Consider the following 18,061-nt stretch of genomic DNA (forward strand, 5'->3'; position numbering starts at 1 on the left):
ATCACTAGTGTCACGGCGAAACATGCGTCATCAGTTTGAGGGGGCTACAAGTGGCAACCACTGCAGCTTGCTTGCAGCGGGTGGGCGTTTTTGCAAAAAATAAAAATACTCCGGTCAAAGTGAATTGAAATGGACATCCAGGTGAGACCAAAAGGTGAGTAATGTGTGTTGTCTCCATCGTTGTCACGACATATTGCTGTCAACAAATGCGATACGTCGCTTGCAACGACCATGGACGTATTATCTCGTCCTTAATGCAGTACAGAACAGTATTGTCGTTTCTCCAGCCTATAATGCTGTCTTCGGCTACGCTACGGAGACAGTCGTGGTGAACCAATGCGAAGGTTATTAAGAAACAAAAAACGGAATATTAATAAAACCTGTTAACTTAGAAATACAATTAACTGAAGACACTATTCGTGACGTTAGCAAACTAAGTTGCTAGTTTACTATATGTAAGTGAACGCAGCATTCATCGCGTCAAGGAGAGTAGGCGGTACATAACGTACGACCGCACTAACCTACCGGACCAGATTCTGACATTGTATTGTATTTTACCGTCTTATAAAGGTAAGATAGTCACATTGCTTCATTGAATTGTTAGTTTAATTGTAATTGGATAGACATTAAAGACTCGGGATTGAATTCGTGTGGTATGCATTGCGGTTTAGCAAAGTTTGGTGTGGGTGATAGCACCACGTTGTCGCGCTGTCAAATTGGATTTTATGACCGCTGTTTCTTTACTGATGATTCCACTCACTACCGCTGGTCAAATTAAACTAGTAGTCAACACAAAAAAAAAATCTAGTGTGTGACCTATAACCTTTCTACTGGGTGGACCTTAATGAACAGCAAGGCAAGCGCGTGCAGATTAATTAGCCTATGATAGCATCTGTTTTTGGCCACTTGGAATATAACAGTAACACGTGATTAGCATTATTAACAGCGTGACTAGTCGCGTTTACGAGAAAGTGGTAGTCAGCACTAAACACTGCAACTAGCAAACTGCATCGCTGGAGACTGAGATGCCTGGTGGGTCAAAGAAATGACATTTTCCAGTCGTCTGGGTAATGTAGTTCAAAAATATTGTAGTTGGACAAACACTTGTACTAGGTAGAAGTATAAATAACTGACGAGCATATGTGAAATTTTAGTCAATTCAAAAATTGAAATGTTTTTGCTTATTGTTTTCAGTGAACTCGGAAATTTAAAGGGACTGTATTATTCAAAAACTAATTTCTTGTGTATGCATTGCGTTCTCCGTCTATGACTTGGGATATTTTCAAATAATTACAGTGTATTACAGTGTCTTTTTTGCTTTGCTGATTTGTATCTTGTCCCATGTATCTATATTTTGACAAAGATTCTACATGAATGTTTGGCAAACTTAATGTGGAGATGATGGTTTTTTTTTTTTATTTGTCCTTTGAATGCACTGCGAGAACTGACTCATTTGCATGTGAAAGGAACTCCTTATCAAAACAGTCAAAATTGCTCAAGGCAACAAAAAATATGTTGTGTAAAGTGTTGTGTAATTCTTGATCAACAAGCAAATTATGGTGATACACTTGGAAACACAACTGGTCGAATCAGATATTTTGAATGTCATTAAGCAAATGCTCAGATGATTTACAAGGTGAAAGTGAGATGTTCTGACCTCCCTTGCTTATCTGCTATTATCACTTGTTTGGTATAATAATCACAAGTCACGTGGCTCCACCAAGGACTATTTTCCTTTCAGAATAGTCTCAACAAGAGTCATAAATGCCATTGTCTGACAGGTCATGTCAGAAACGTGTCTAATAATGTGTTTGTGTTGTCATTGGCCGACCTTCCATTTTTCCAACAGAAAACTATTGCGATACATTAATTCATTTTAGAGTTGAACTGAAGTAGGGGACATGTTTGGATGGAGGCGCTTGCAGGATTACAGGGAAACCATTATTTGGCCATTACACACGATCATTCCTGCAATTTTGCAGCGTCAATATTGACAGAAGGTCTATCAATCTGTCACCGATGACGCATCTCTGTCACTCTGTTAATCTTAATTGTTGCTACTGTAATATTGTCAAGTACCAGTTTTGCAGCTCCGCTATGTTGCTTTCAGTTCTATGTGATTCTCGTGTGAGTGTTGAAATACATGCTCAGCAGTACTTGTTAAACCCCAGCTGATATTGTATCGCCATTGTCCCTCTGTTGCTAAGCAACCCCATGCTGCTGCGTGACCTCTTTGTAATGATTTATTTTCATAGGAATTTTAATTTCATTTCACTATAAATAGAGGTTTCCATGATTGAAAATGAAATGTATTTACAGAAAATACGACATTTCCAAATATGTGCTTTTACTTTGAAAAACTGTGATGATCATTTATCCACATTTTCTGACATCCTGTGCACCACCGGTAATCATTAGCGTGCACCCTGCATGTGATGATTACATGTGGAGTGACTGGCAGAACATTGGTTTCCCGGGAAGGCAGACATTTAGACTGGAATGTAAGCAAATTTTCCCTGACATTTAGATTGGGTTTATGAACAAGCAACTTCTGTACTCAGCAAAACAGGATAAAACAATTCCTTAAGAGCTTAAAAAAAAAAAAAAAAGACACTGGCCGGCGAAAAATCCGTCTTTTGTCAGGAGGAAAAGGGTTTATGTGCCCTATTTTTATATTTGGCCTCTCGAATAACTGTCAGCTTGAATAGGAACGATGCATCACCGCACATCGCTGAGGTATTTTGCCGAATAGCGCGATAGCTGTGAACGTAAAAACGAGATAGCAGTGAACAGCAATTAACAATGCAGTACAATAGTACTGGAGACTCGGCACTTTGAAATGACATTATTTCTGAAGATTACTGGAGATTGCCAAATAAAAGCATTTTTGTTGTTAATCGTATTGCTATGGGTCTAATTAAGCATCTCGGTGGTTTATGTTAAAAAAAAACAAAATAAGATAGTTTAAAACAGTTCACGTCACACTAGTCTTTATCATTGTGGCCATCCAAGCTGTTTTCTGCAGATAGGCCCCCAACCTCAGGTTGAAGTCCCGTCGTCCCCGCCCCTCCCTGTGCGTATAAAGAATACCAACGAGGCATGGGGTGGTTGCAGTTGGCTATGTGAATTTACCGGCTTGTGACGTACGAAGTCAGTGTGCCCCCATGAAAGCGATTCTCCCCCGTTGTGTTTTCACGCTATGAAATCCGTACAAAGATGAGGTTACATTTTTACAAAAAACACAACGAGGGATTAGGTTTTGTTTGCTTTAAGGTATGTGTTACAAAATTGGGAAAAGATCACACGGGTGTTGAATTTGAGTTTTCCGCTGTTATATTTTGTCTTTCAGGGTAAAGAAGATTAAAGTCTGAGACAAAAGGGCAGCTTCCATTTAGAATATTATTATTGGTCTTAATTTGCTATTTATTATCATGATATTGTTTTTAATAAAACAATCTGTTCCAGAATCTAGCTGTGGTAGCATCCTAATAATTAACATCATAAAACTTTTTTGCAAGATTTTTTTTAGATTTTGAACTGTCTTAACTCTCCTGTACTTTTGATTATATTATTTGATTATACTGGCTTTTACGTAATATATTAAAGCTTCTGGGATTTTCCCTTTTGAAGATCACGGCTGAGTCATGGGCAGGGAAACTTTTTTTTCACACGCCTTTGCGTGTAAGTCGAATTAGTTGATGTACTAAGTATCTCAAACTTTTTCTTCCTTGTCTCCCTCCAGCTCTCTGGGTATCACCATGGGTGATGTACAATCTTTAGCATTGTGATCACACCCAAAGGCCTCTTAGACGACCTCCAGTCCCCAGACTCAACAAATCCGGCCTACTTCCAGAGTCACCATGGGGGGAGTAGTCCAGATGCACTTCACCACGGTGGACTACGTCATCTTTGCATTATTGTTGGTGGCCTCAGCCGGTATCGGCTTGTATTATGCATTTTCAGGTGGACGCCAGCGTACAACACAGGTGGGCTTTTTTATTTGAAGTTTTGCAAAAAGATTTTAGTCTAATCCGAAACAATTTTTGTTGTCCTTCAGGAGTTCCTGATGGCTGACCGCTCAATGAGCTTGCTGCCTGTGTCGCTGTCACTTCTCGCAACTTTCCAGTCCGCTGTGGCAATCCTGGGTGCACCATCTGAAGTCTACACGTTCGGGACACAGTACTGGTTCCTGGGCTGCTCGTACTTCTTGGGACTTCTCATCCCAGCTCATGTTTTCATACCTGTCTTCTACAGGCTGCGGCTTTCCAGCGCATATGAGGTACTCAGGGCGGAAAACCGTGTTTCTAGTTGGAAACTACTAAAAGATGTCAGAGTTGACAAACTAAATATTAATCGAAAAGGAAGAGCCATGTTTTTGTGATTAATCTTCTATTTCAACAAGATGGATTTAGTTGAGAAATCATTTTACTTTTATTAATATATAGGAAGGACACTAAGAACTTTATAAAGTTTGTGAAAATACTTTATTTATTTGAGGGAACTGACTATTATTTCACAAAATGTTCCTTTATCAAATGAAAGTGTTAAACAGCATTTCTTTTGTGCATTTTTTTTTTTATGAATCACAATTTGCAGTGAGGTAAATAAAAATTACAGTCCACATGGCTTATTTATCAGTAGTTTATACAGTATAATGTGCTTAATGTCGTCTTCCTTCTTGTCTTTGTTTCCCCCCCCCTTCAAATCTTCCCTTTCTCTTGTGTTTGTCTTATGATAATCTCAGAGGTCGGCTTTCTTATCTGTCCTCTTATCGGTCTTATCATTGACATTTTAACAATCAGCGATAATAAACTCAATACTGAAGACTGTGCCGATTTTTTTTTTTTTTTTTTTTTTTTTTCCCCTCCTCAAAATCAAGGACACCTATCAGTCATTTTCTAGTCAGTAGTGTACTGTGACCAAAAACATGATCTGGTTATCAATAACCATATATGACTCTGAGATTATATGTAACAGACATTTTCTGTATTTTTTTTGTTTTCTTTTTTTTTCTTTTAACAGTATCTGGAGCTGCGCTTCAACAAGACAGTCCGTATATGTGGAACTGTGACCTTCATCTTTCAAATGGTATTTTTATCTTTGGACATGTATTTTTGGTATAATTGTTATGTTTAGTGATTAAAAGTTAAAAGGTGAACAGTTAAGATTTTTTGGATGAAAGTGTTCTGCATATGAGAAACAGATCAGCCGTTTATTGGTAATTTATAATAATTTTCTTACAGAAGCCCGATCAAAACATTAGTTTTAAAGCTATATTTGTTCAGCATGTACCAATTATCTGCATATACTAATGTTTTAAAATGGTTTATTTTATAGGTTGTTTATATGGGAGTGGTCCTTTATGCTCCAGCCTTGGCACTCAATGCAGGTGAGAAAAAAAGAAAAAAGTATTTTTCATGTAACCAAAGTACATGTTTGAACAACAGCTGTAATTTATAATAAATAACGTGTCTAGTTTTGACATTTATTTTAGGACTTTGAAAATAATACATTACACCAATCCTTGTAAGAATAGGATTCAGTAAAAACTATTTTTTTTTCTCCTGGAGAAAAGCTGAGCTAGGAAAAGAAAACTCGGATCAAGTCAAATGACTTGAAATGAAATGGCAGGACAGTACAATTATGAATGGATAATGAAAATATAAATTAATTTGACCTTAGACATCCATTTTAATTTATTGACTATGTTCTGTATGTATTTTCTGTGTCCTTTCTGCCCTCGGTTTTGCAAAATGCTTTGTCTAAAAAGAATTTCAAGAGAACCAATTGTCCATCATATATATATAATATATATATATATAATATAATAGTCTTGTTGTATTTGCTTACAGTCACTGGTTTTGATTTATGGGGAGCTGTGCTTGCCATGGGACTGGTGTGCACTCTCTATACATGTCTGGTGAGTCCGAAATTCATTTGCTCCATTTTCTCATTTTGTTCATTCTTTTCCTTTCGGACTAAAGTACAGTGTAACTGTTTTTAATGACTTTGCCCTTCACCATAAAGCCAACAGGATAAAACACATAGTAATCATTGACTTGACCTTTTTTCTCCTCAAATTGTTGATCAAAACCTACATTTTACAAGCTGTAAGATTTTGCTCTATCAGCATGATAGTATGTGTTGGTAGAACTTCAAGGCTCTGTTAAATTCAAGGTTTGTATGGATTGATAAGAGTTCTTATTTATTTTTTTATCTTATTGTGTCCCTCAGGGGGGCCTCAAGGCGGTGATGTGGACCGATGTCTTCCAGACAGTAGTAATGTTTGCAGGGCAGCTGGCGGTTATTATTGTAGGTGCACATCAGGCAGGGGGCATGGCGGAGGTCTGGAGGAAAGCAGTGAACGGCAGCCGCATTGCAGGACTTGAGTGAGTAATATTCCCCAGCCCAATTTGACTTTCATGCAAATCGACATTTAAACCCATGCATTTGGTTGTAGTCTAAACCCAGATCCTTTGGAGCGCCACACCTTCTGGACATTGGGTGTGGGTGGAGTCTTCCTGATGCTGGCCTTATATGGGGTCAACCAGGCCCAAGTCCAGAGATACCTCAGTTCACGCACTGAGAAAGAGGCCATAATGTGAGTGTGTATTTTTGTTTTAATAGTACACAACTTTAAGTAATCATTTTCTTCTTGTCCATTCTAGGTCGTGCTATGTTGTTTTCCCATGCCAGCAGATCGTTCTGTGTTTAGGTTGTCTGATGGGGCTGGTTATGTTTGCTCGCTATGGAGAAGACAGCCCTCTCGATAAGGGCTACGTCAAAGCAAATGATCAGGTAAACATTAATTGTGTTATGGTTTATCATATCAGTGGTTGCTGAGGAGAAATGCATCTTCATCTTTTTGCCAGATGGTGTTATACTTTGTGATGGATGTATTCAAGGATCTGCCTGGCCTCGCAGGACTTTTTGTGGCCTGCCTCTTTAGTGGAGCGCTCAGGTAAATAATAGTACAAATATCTTCTCAGCTTATAGTTTTAGATTCATTTGTGATTTTCGGTCATTTTGAGATGGTGAGTAGTTTTGCTTATACCGTCGAAGCAAAATTTTGATTTACATATCAAATAGGGCTTTCTATTTGATGATCTTTGAAATGGTGATGGTTTGCTCGGCTCTTCTATTTGAATTACGGTCAAAGGGAAGATTGGAAAAACAGTTTAGTTTCCCTGAATAGGCAAAAAAAAAAAAGACATTTTTAAAAATATTTTGTTTTCCCCTCCAGCACCATCTCGTCAGCCTTCAATTCCCTGGCAACAGTAACGATGGAGGACCTCATTAAACCTCATTTCCCCAACATGACTGAGTCGAAAGCCACACTGCTATCCAAAGGACTTGGTAAAGAAGTATTTTTATTTTTATTATTATTATTATTATGTATATTTATGATTTGTGGTTGTCTCTCACAGCGCTGGCCTATGGCTTGATATGTCTGGCCATGGCTTACCTCGCCTCCATAATGGGATCTGTGTTGCAGGTAACAAAACATTCATATATTCTTTATCCTCTGTGAAGAGTGGAGATGGCTTTTCTGTACAGATGTATATTTGTTTGTCCTCTTCCCCCCTCAGGCAGCCTTAAGCATATTTGGGATGGTTGGTGGACCGCTTCTGGGCTTATTTTGCTTGGGAATGTTCTTCCCTTGGGCAAACTCCATTGTAAGTGTGAATTTTTATCTCATCAATACTGTTAAATAATGTGATATGCAGACGCCCTCTTTTTTGTTTGATGTTCCCAGGGGGCATTAGTTGGCTTAGCAGCAGGTCTCGCCATGGCCTTCTGGATTGGCATTGGCAGTATTGTCACCCGTATGCCTGCAAGTGTGCCACCACTCAGTACCGTCACACCGCCGCCTTTTGATAACATAACCACGACAGTCATGACTTCACTGGTCAATGCTACGATAACAAAAGCTAGGTACAGTCATACATCTTCTCCTCCTTGCATGGAGCTTGACAAAAAAATATGCCAGTCTGACTTTTTTTTTTTTTTTTCTCCCACCTCTCAGGCCAACAGGTTTGGACGCACTGTATTCTTTGTCCTACATGTGGTACAGTGCTCACAATTCTACCACTGTGGTTGTAGTGGGACTTCTCGTCAGCCTGCTTACAGGTACATTACAGTATTTTCCGGACTATAAGGCGCACCGGACTATAAGGCGCACCATTAATGCAATCACAATATAATAACTTGAAATAGTGAAAACTAACAATATATCAATAATGTTAATATCACACAACACACAAAATAAACATGTAAGGCTTACTTTAATAAGTACAAAACAAAACAGTCAGATAGATCAGTAAACTTTAAAAGCTAAAGTTCCATCCATCTATCATTCTCTATTTGGTCCATATATAAGGCGCACTGGACTATAAGGCGCACTGTCGGCTTTTGAGAAAATTTGAGGTTTTTAGGTGCGCCTTATAGTCCGGAAAATACGGTAAGTTAAATGTGGTTGACCTGTTTATTTGTTTTCAAAAATTAATTTGCTCAATCTACCAATTTTAGGACCAATGAACGAGAAGCAGTTGACCCCAGGGACCGTGTACCCAGTCTTGGGGAATCTGCTTTTCTTTCTGCCGCAACGCTACAAGGAAAAACTTTGCTGCGTCACTCCTCTACCGCTAAAGGTGACCATGCCAATTGGTTTTCTTGAAACGCATCCATTTATGTTTTTATATGAATGATGTCATCTTTGTTGATAGAAGGAAAACACAAAAAGTGGTCACAGAAATAACTTGAATCAGGCAAAAGTTATTTAAGGAGCGTTGATTAAAAAAATAAAAATAAAATGAACACGGGTGGCCATTTTCCTTTTCTTGTTTTAATTCGTCCTGTCTTTCTCGACCAGTCCAACGAAATCAACACGCAGCCTTACGAGAGGGCCAAGAAAGGTGCCAACGGAGCATCTTACTGCAAAGAGGACACGATCAGAGAAGATAAAGAAATGGAGAGTGACAGCGTGCAGACAGAAGATGAGGAAAGCAGGGCGGCTTTGCCAGTGTGCAAGATGACCCCTCATTGCCTTGAGGAAACGGCCCTCTGAGACTTGTCTTCATCTCACGCAGTTAGTAACTTTTTCCTCATGAGGAATACACAATCCATGACAATGGCTACGTTTACATGGACACAACTTCTTCAATCCGATGGTTTGGATTAAAATTATCATCGGATTCACTGTTTTCATGAACACTAAAAATATGCCGGTTGACCAAATATGCCGGAAATAATAGTAGAAGAAAGCGTGTCAACAAAACATCACTCCATCCATTTCTACGTTAGCATGATTTCAGTATATTTCTCATTTTGCACCGTTTCGTCGAGTTAATACTTCGGAATGGAGCTCCAATTTATACTCCAGATTGTATTTTTGTATTTGCTTATGTTCATCCGTAAAACACGAGGCCAGCTGTACATGTGATAATGAACTTGCGTCACAGACATGCTAGTTCCGAAATGTTTTTTTGCGCGCCGATCAGATTATCAATTAATATAATTCACCCCGTTCATTGGAATAGTCTTGTTCCAATCAGAATATTCCAAATGTATGCATTTTTATTCCAGTCAATCTTTTAATCCAAATCAATGTGTCTATGTAAACATAGCCAATGAGAAGTGGTTGGGTATTGCAATAATTATGCGCTCTGATTACTGTCACGGAAGAGTTCCCTTTTTTTGTTTTTCATTTTGGAAAAAAAAAGAACTCTAAAGCGGTATCTTCCGGAAGTTGACAGTCCCCAGAAAGGATTCCCTTTCTGATTGCTCCTTGTGTATTGTCAAAGAAGCACTAGTAGCTGTTCTGACTTGACTTGAGGTTGCAAGCAGAGAAATGTCATATTTTCTGTTTAGCTCGAGAACAGCAAACTCTTTACAAGAGAAATATTATACGAGAGTAGAAAATGATAAAACAAAGCCTCCGTTCTCGTTCCGTGCAGTGTGATCTTGGTTTACAATAAGTGACGCTTAGCAACTAATGTAGACGTACGATGTTTCATACCTCGTGTTCCGATCAGTACAGGGATGATCTGAGTTAAATCAGATGAATACATTTCATCTTAAGCTAAAACATTTTTGTTTCCAAACAGTGTTGTGGGAGAAACTTTTCTTGATAGTGGCGTTTCATTTGTCTTATTTCAAACCACCCTCTGTCGTAAAGTCTTCATCTGCAACCGGGAAATTAATCGTTAGTATTAATATTTATGTACGGACGTACCTACACAGGGCATTGTGGGAGAAATGATGGATTTTTGTAAAAAAATTATTCATACGGAACAGTAAAGACACTAATGAGTAGTTTAAACTTGCTATACTGAAAGATTACATAGATATTAATTATTTTTTTATCAAAATGTCAGCATTATTATTGATCAACAATTTATCGCAGTTGCTTCTCGGTTACAAGCGAGAGAAATTTTCTCCTTTCTCCTCCGTGGACTTCTCATAATGGTTCTTTCAAGCTGCTTTACTTCAAACATTAAGCCAAACATTGGACGTGCACATTTGAACAATACCGCTCTGATTTATTTCAAATATAGACACTCGCAAAGTTTAAAGTGCCTCCTTTGTTAATCACACTCGGTTGTCCTGATTTTATGAGAATGGGAATCGGAATCGAATTTCAGGTTAGTTTTAACTCAACGGCCCCCCGAATGAAAACCTGTTCAAATGTTTTGTAAACTGTCATTGCCAGTATGTGACTAATTGTACTCGTCTCAATTTTTTTTTTCATCTCTTCTGTCATGTTTTTTGGAATCAAAGAATTCTTGCTCATCCTATGATAATCTCATCCATCCATTGTCTTTGTTTGAAGTGAGAGTTTTATCGAGATGTGATAAACTCCACAGCCATTTTTTAGTCACATGGCTTCGAATGATTTCTTTTAAGACTCCAATCTGGAAAGAGAAATGGAAAAGTTCATTTTTAACATAATTTGAACCAAAAGAGAAGATTCAACGTCTGGGTTGCCTTACACACTCTCCTGTTGCGATGAAAATGTTTTTTTAAAGCACAGTCCAGACAATCAAGGGGACGAAACCAGAGGAGAAGCAGCTGAGCTTGCTGGTTGGACCGTTTGTAGCCACACAAATGTTTTTGTCTTCCTGAAATACCTCAATTTATCCACTGCATATAGAATACAAGGCTTGCCTATTTGATTTGTAATGGAGTATCTATTTTATATTTGTATATTTTTATAATTTCACAATAGGCCTCCACACATTTCATGAATTGAAATGTGAAATTCTATATGCAATAAAACTTATTTGTATTTTTTTTTTGGTGAATAACAGACCGAATTGGGAATGTAGCAGTCCATTAAAACAACAATTGTTTTAAGGATTGTTGTTTTTACAGTGCCACATCCCACATTCAGGAATCTGTGTTCACATTTTAATATAATTATTTAAATAAATCCTGTGTATGTGATGAATCTTTTTTTTTTTAATTTTTTTTTATTATTATTGCGGATCCTTCATAGTACCTGAAATTACTTGAAGTGTATGTGCCTGTAATGTCACCTTAATGATATGCAGATAAATTCCCCTTGACACTGTGAGAAAAGTGAACTGGAGCACTGAAATTTGCTGATATTTCTATTTTAAGATTTCGTGATACGCTATTGAAAAGCTTTAAGCACAATAAAGACATTCAGTCTAAGTTCAGGTCGTCAGCTACAGAAACATTTTACTGCTCAATATGGTACAAGATTAATTTTCAATTACAGGCAAGGCTGCACAAAAATACCACTTTGTGCAAGAAAAGCATGACACTTAGTAATTTCTGCCTTTAATAAATATTGTTCATAACAATATTTATTGTTCTGTGTATACCATTTCACAAGAGTTCTAACTGATGCATTCCAAAAAAAAAAAAAATCCTTCCTGATGTTGGGCTGATTCCTCAGCTTTGGGTGTGCCTTTATTTTATTGTAACATCTCATTTGTTTTATGTGAGATCTTGAATAATCTAAAAATCAGAAAATACTTGTGTCTGATGAGGAACAATAAGAGTGGAAAAAATGGTGTAGCCTGTTGATTCAATGGCGACTTTAAATCTTGATTTACGTTTCACTCTTCATTGGATGTACGTACATACTTGTACAATTTTTATTTACTTGAATTGAGAGATTAAAGTGATTTTAAAGTCCTCACCTTCCTGTTGTCTGATCACTTTGGAGTTATTTCTAGATACAATAACTGTATTTCATATTTACGGTGTCCCACAGGGGTCAGTGCTGGGCCCCAAGTTTTTCATTTTATACATAAATGACTTATGTAAAATAACTGATATTGAAATTGGTTTTGAGGATGGGGAATTGGGAATCAAAATGGCAATAGCAGCTCTTCAGCTGGCCCAAATTCAAATCTGCTCAAAATCCAGCAACATTAGTTTTTGTAAAATCCAAATAAGTAAAAGCCAGACTTCTAGTGACTGGTTTATTGAGTATCCATTTTTCAAAAGGATTTAGGAGAATTTCATTTCTTCTCCAGTTGCTTTTTCTCTTCTTCAATGTGTCATCCTTTTGATTTTATTATTTTGACCCGCTGAATTACTAGTCTGTCGTCGTTATCCTATTTCAGTCATTTCCCTCACAAGTCTCGAGTGTATCCTCCCCTCTTCTTCCTTTCTTCTCCCAAGTCACCCTCCTTGTTCATCCTCTCCCACTGCTTCTGGCCATTTGGAGCAACGAGTCCAGCCAAAACAGGGAGTGTGGCTACAGAGCTTCATAAATCCAGCCTGCCATCAGTATTCTGGCCACAATGAGCAAAACATAGTAAAAATGTGGTTATTATCTACAAACATGAGCGGATGAGGGGGGTGGATAGATGATTTGGGCACATGTTGTCTTCAGCAGTTGGATGGATTGATGAAAAAATACACTTTAAAGGTATAAGGCTGCAGATGGAGGTGCTCAAATGGACCACCACGAGCTTTGTAAGTTTTAAGGACTGAAGCTTTTGCAAAGAACAGGTTTCCATCTGTGAAGGTTCTAATTTTTTTTTAAGTGAAAGAAACAAGTTTTGATGTGTAAATTAAATTAAAAAAATAATATAATGCTATGTAAAACATTTCCAATCTAGATATTTTTGAATATACTATATAATATTTTATATTGAAACCTTTTTTTTTGTAAATATCTTCTATTTTTGAATTTGACAACTGCAACCTGCTCCAAAAAAATGCCTGGTAACGTTAGCATGCTAAGAAAAACATTTGTTTGAAACGTTCTACAGACAAACAGGTTAATTGGAAACAGTTGAGCATCATGACTGGGTAGAAGAGCAACTCCAAAGTTTCCACTGATCTTCAGCTTCAGGTAAGAAATGTATCAACAAGAATATGGACTTTGGGGATTTCATTTGGTGTTCCATAAGATTCAAAGAATCTGGGAAAGTCTGTACGTTTGTTTGTTTGTTTGTTTGTTTGATTGATTGATTGATTGATTGATTGATTGATATCTTTATTTTGAACATATCCAAAACAAAAAAAGAGATACAAAAAACAAATAACACTTTAAAGTGCCATATATAAGTCCATACAACAAACAATAAACCAACAAACTCTGTACGTTTGATTGATTGATTGATTGAAATCTTTATTTCAAACACATCCAAAACAAAAATAAGAGATAAAAAAAAAACACTTTAAAGTGCCATATATAACTCCGTACAACAAACAAACAATAAACCAACAAACGTTAATGGCAAGGTCCAAAAACCACCATTGAAAGTTCCTGACCTCCGACCCCTGCACTAAAAGCATCATTGTATAAAGAATATTGGGCTCACAAACAATTCACCCATCTACATTTTGGAAGATTTATACTGTTTGTTAAACAAAGTGTTCTACTTTAATATTCAAGTCTCCATCCAGGCACTCCAAATTAGTCATCAGTACATACTGGAAATAGGTGATGATGTCCCCCAGGCCTCACCCCCTTTCCCAACAGATTTATGGAAGTAGCCTTGAATGCTGCTCGGAGCCCATCATGTTCTGGGGAGATGAGTTCAGTCAGTCCGGGCTTTGGTCCACCCCGCTCACTTATCAACGTGACTTATGAGTTGGTTTGGACTTCAATGCTTGAGCAAGCAGAGTGTAATCATAAAAGCACATACTAAATCATTAGTGTAAATTCATAAAGAATTTCAGACACCACCAAGTTTCTTTTTGTTTGAATCTTTAGTCGTGAAAATGTGCTATTATCTGTCAAGTTAATAGCTTAAGGGAGGGAGGACAGGGAGAATGAGTCTTTCTGTTTTGACTACTTGGATTAAGTATACATTATGTTACGCACTTACATACTACATGAGATCATTCCATAAAATGTTTCCATTTTCTTTTTTTCATTGAGCAAATCTCAGGCAATTCCTCCAGAAATTGCAATGTCTAAATATTGACCAATTATATTTATCTAGATTTTTAAAAAAACAGTATTGTCTGCATTTGATGATATTACGCTTGATGTTGTTTTCCCTCAAGCATTGTGGTTTTTTAAAAAAAAATCAAAATAGAGGTACAAGATGGGACATGGCTGATTTATTTTATTTTATTTATTCATTTCCAAGATTATTTTTCTCATGTAATATTGTCATGGCGTACAAATAACAAATAACTTGCTGCTTGCTATGATGTCATAATCATTCACTTTAAGCATATCAAGATGAGAATTTGTCAATTTTTTTTCCCTTACAATTATTACACAAGTCACTTCTGACTGACTTTTACAAAAAGATGTTAGCCAATATTTAAAGTAACATGCAGTTTTAACGATTTAGACTATGGACAACATCAACAAAAAATATTTTCATTGCCCATAATCTATGCCATGAGAAAATAAAATATCAACTTTACATTTAGGAAAGACTATTGCGGGCAGTGAATTTCCACATCATCAAAATGTTCGAAAGATTTGAAACATTTGACTTGATGTCTCGTATGTTTCTAACATTCCTTGTCTCCTATTGTACGATCAGGCAGGTATGCATCTTGTCCAGACGTAGGCCTCTGATTGGCTTGGACCCCAGAAAAGACCTCCCCAACACTGCCACAGTAGAGCAGGGAACGCATTGGCCATTTCTGGAGAAACATAATCATTATATTTTCATTTTTCCATAACGTAACAGTTTTATTCAACTTCTTTGTTGAACTTAAGATCAGCTCTGCCGCCATAACCAGGCTCACTGTGATTTGAAGTGAATGATGTGTTCAGAAGCAGTTCTGAAATTTATGTGACGACGTTTAAAAAAAGGATTTTAATTGTTTTAATGCAATTGTGTGTATAGAAGGGGAATATACGTATTTGGTGTTGCCTGATTTGTCAGCCCTTTTAAGGTGCTTCTTAATCTACTGCACTCGGCTACTACCCCCGCTCACCCATAATAAAAAATTTGTACAATGTCAAATGCTTATTTTAGGCTCAGAATACGGCGTCAACATAAATGGTCTTGTCGATGAAGCTCAAACTGAGCGACCACTGGTAGTATGTTCGTTTGCTCTATTGCCTAATTGTTTTGAAGATTAGACCGATTGATCACACCTATTTTCAATGAATCTGGGACCACAGAATTTTTAATGGAAAAATCAACATTTTGTGCCATTATCATTGTCTTATGCTATAATGTGTCAATTTGTAAAAAAATCCAAAATTATTTGATTAATTGGTAAGGTCTTATTTATTTATTTATTTATTTATTTATTTATTTATTTATTTATTTATTTATTTATTTATTTAGAAAATCATCTCCATCAATCATTTAATGCAAAAAAAAAAAAGCTGATTTCTTTTAATTGATTCTATTGTCTGACAAATCTTTTGATACTCCATACGTACAGAATCAGGAAAGAAAATACACAGGGTCAACATGCATACTATTGTCACTCAGGTTTACCTTAACTGGGTGGAGGTAACCACCTGGTCTCGGTGGTAAGGTGTGCTCGGTCAAAGTTCCTCCCTGGTCCAGGGTTTGTGTCAGGTAAGCTATATAGTTGGTTGCCAGAACCAGAACATCCAGCTTGGATAACTTGGTGTCACGAGGGACTGAAGGCAGAGCAGCCTAGGAGAGAGTTTGCACATGAAAAAAAAAAATTCAGTTTGTGACATAATTTGATGCTTCAATTAAGAATCTTTTCACACATAACTAAAACTGAAATCTAAGTTCTATTTGGCTACAAAACTTGGCATTATAGTTAATATGGGTGTGCATCTCTCCAATAAAAAAACAGTTACAAATTACATTGGGTGCAATATGATTAAACGACGATACATATTTTAAGTGGAACGATTTGATTTGATTTGATTTGATTCGATTCTATGCACTCATATTTTGAATCAAAACCAATTTCGTTAATCGTGATTTAAATTGTTCTACGATGGGGTTTGCAATACAAGCGCAGTTTCGCGTTACCATGACAACCAAGGGTAGAGCAACAGAGTTGGGATGAAGGTAGTGGCAAGCCAGAGTCTGAAAAAAAGGTAACAGTAAAAACATTCCTTGGCCATTAAATGGGGAAATATTCTAATTTTGTTGGCTGTTGCCTATCCAAGATTTTTTTTTTTTCCTGCTAATCCGATTGTGAATGACACATTCAAAACAACAACATTGAGTACCTGCAGGCTGTGGAAGGCCTGACGCAGGTTGCGTACGCGGCTTCTCTCTCGTGCTGCATTTTCTGGGGAGTGATGATTGCGTGGTGTGCTGATCGAGATCTTTTCATCACTCGTGTTTGATCTGGGCCCGCAAGCAGATGGCACCTGAAAGGTACACACTCCATATTTTTAAAAATTGAAAGCGGAAATATTCACTAAAAGCTCTGTCGGTGCATGATCATGTTTTTTGATATGATTTTAGATTGTTTTCTCAATCATACAGATAACTGTAAAAATCTGCTGATTTTGGGGGAATTTGTTTTGGAGGTATGCTTGGATGTTATTATTTTCATCTTGTGTCTTAAAGTGTTAAGTATGTAAAAGAACAACAAAACAGTCTAATTTTTTGTGCAATTTTTAAAATATCCAATGTCAACTGATTAAATTAATCGGACGAGGCCCTAATAAAAAGTATTGTAACAAGAACAAGTTGCATTTGATATCAGAGCAATTTCATTATAAATTGATATCGAAATCGATAAATACGTCTTTAGGTCAGCGGGGAATAACTTCTTTTCTAAAACAGATTTTTTTTTTTCCCTTACCAGATAACACAACTCCCGGTTGCTGCGAAAGCTGTTCCTGCGTCTTTGCAGGCATGCTGGACTTCTGCTGGTGGAGGCTCGCTGGGTCTCAGGTTCTGCTGGTTGGTGGCTCACGGTGACCGACATGAGACTCTCCAAAGGATTTCCTGCCATGAGCTCTTGGGATGATATAGATGAGTGCAGATTGTCCTGAAGCTTCACCAAATGGAATTGTGTCGACTACGCCCATTGGCTGGACATTAATTGATTCCCTGGGTTTGATGTTATCTATTTCTGCACTTTGGATCATCTGATTTCAAGAAATTTCAAGATTATAATTTTGTCTCCAGAATCTTAACAATAACAAGAGGTGAGAAGTCCACAAGGAAAAGTCATGAGCGCATCAGCATCAATCCGGAGCGTTCCTCCAAGTGGGTCCTCCAATTTTTCCTGCTGCAGCTCTGTCTTGTAGTCCACAAGCAAACTTCTCAGTGCATCAGCATCCATCCAGAGCATTCCAAAAAATGAGACCCCCCTCCGGCCCCCGCCCGCTTTGCGCTGTCTCACTTGTTCCCTTATCAAGTGAGGTAATGTGGGGAACTTGATGTGGTCCTTATCTTGGCCGCCCGGTCGTCCTGATCCTCCCTGGTTGTTTGGCTGCCAAGAGGAGCATGCAGGCGGGCAGTAAGGCCAGGGGGAGTACAGGACAAGAAGGGGGTCCTGAGCCAGGGCACTCTGGGGGGCTTGGGAAACTCAAAATTGTGGTAACAGCTGGACTAGGGTGGGACAGACAAGGGTCAGGGGCAGTGCGACATTAACAAGCATGAGACAAGAGGTCGAGCAGTTCTGGTATTTTGGTCTGTTTATGACA

At 37.7% G+C, this 18,061-nt stretch overlaps 2 protein-coding genes across 5 annotated transcripts; one reads left to right on the plus strand and one right to left on the minus strand.

Moving 5' to 3' along the window:
• The first annotated feature begins 13 nt into the window (after positions 1 to 13).
• On the plus strand, positions 14 to 11,585 carry slc5a6a (solute carrier family 5 member 6a). 4 transcript variants are annotated; one of them, XM_088361781.1, is made up of 17 exons: positions 14 to 154; positions 3,743 to 3,986; positions 4,058 to 4,279; positions 5,023 to 5,088; positions 5,338 to 5,389; positions 5,853 to 5,920; positions 6,235 to 6,389; positions 6,461 to 6,601; positions 6,669 to 6,798; positions 6,873 to 6,961; positions 7,244 to 7,356; positions 7,428 to 7,495; positions 7,590 to 7,676; positions 7,757 to 7,935; positions 8,027 to 8,130; positions 8,530 to 8,651; positions 8,873 to 11,585. In XM_088361781.1, exons 2-17 carry the CDS (start codon positions 3,861 to 3,863, stop codon positions 9,065 to 9,067), a joined length of 1,917 nt encoding a protein of 638 aa, XP_088217907.1. In that variant the 5' UTR covers positions 14 to 154; positions 3,743 to 3,860; the 3' UTR covers positions 9,068 to 11,585. The 4 variants fall into 4 exon arrangements, with proteins under 4 accessions (XP_088217907.1, XP_088217905.1, XP_088217908.1 ...); XM_088361779.1 differs by lacking the exon at positions 14 to 154 and adding an exon at positions 440 to 570; XM_088361782.1 differs by lacking the exon at positions 14 to 154 and adding an exon at positions 844 to 1,067.
• A 2,967-nt stretch (positions 11,586 to 14,552) lies between these two features.
• Positions 14,553 to 17,818, minus strand: tcf23 (transcription factor 23). The gene is made up of 4 exons (XM_088361406.1): positions 17,212 to 17,818; positions 16,628 to 16,771; positions 15,909 to 16,073; positions 14,553 to 15,096 (listed from the first exon to the last, which is right to left on the minus strand). The coding sequence occupies exons 1-4, from the start codon at positions 17,362 to 17,364 to the stop codon at positions 14,962 to 14,964; spliced, it is 597 nt and encodes a 198-aa protein (XP_088217532.1). The 5' UTR covers positions 17,365 to 17,818; the 3' UTR covers positions 14,553 to 14,961.
• Positions 17,819 to 18,061: the final 243 nt, after the last annotated feature.

The sequence above is a fragment of the Syngnathus floridae genome, chromosome 19 (genome assembly GCF_059516105.1).
Source record: "Syngnathus floridae isolate MCC-2025c chromosome 19, RoL_Sflo_1.0, whole genome shotgun sequence".
NCBI lineage: Eukaryota > Metazoa > Chordata > Actinopteri > Syngnathiformes > Syngnathidae > Syngnathus > Syngnathus floridae.

Coding starts and splice junctions, on each gene's coding strand:
- slc5a6a (XM_088361781.1), top strand. CDS start 3,861: ATGGGGGGAGTAGTCCAGATGCACTTCACCACGGTGGACTACGTCATC. Junction 5,089..5,337: donor TGACCTTCATCTTTCAAATG/GTATTTTTATCT, acceptor TTTATTTTATAG/GTTGTTTATATGGGAGTGGT. Junction 5,390..5,852: donor AGCCTTGGCACTCAATGCAG/GTGAGAAAAAAA, acceptor ATTTGCTTACAG/TCACTGGTTTTGATTTATGG.
- tcf23 (XM_088361406.1), bottom strand. CDS start 17,364: ATGGCAGGAAATCCTTTGGAGAGTCTCATGTCGGTCACCGTGAGCCAC. Junction 16,772..17,211: donor ACCGGGAGTTGTGTTATCTG/GTAAGGGAAAAA, acceptor TGTACCTTTCAG/GTGCCATCTGCTTGCGGGCC. Junction 15,097..15,908: donor GTTACCTCCACCCAGTTAAG/GTAAACCTGAGT, acceptor ATGTTTCTCCAG/AAATGGCCAATGCGTTCCCT.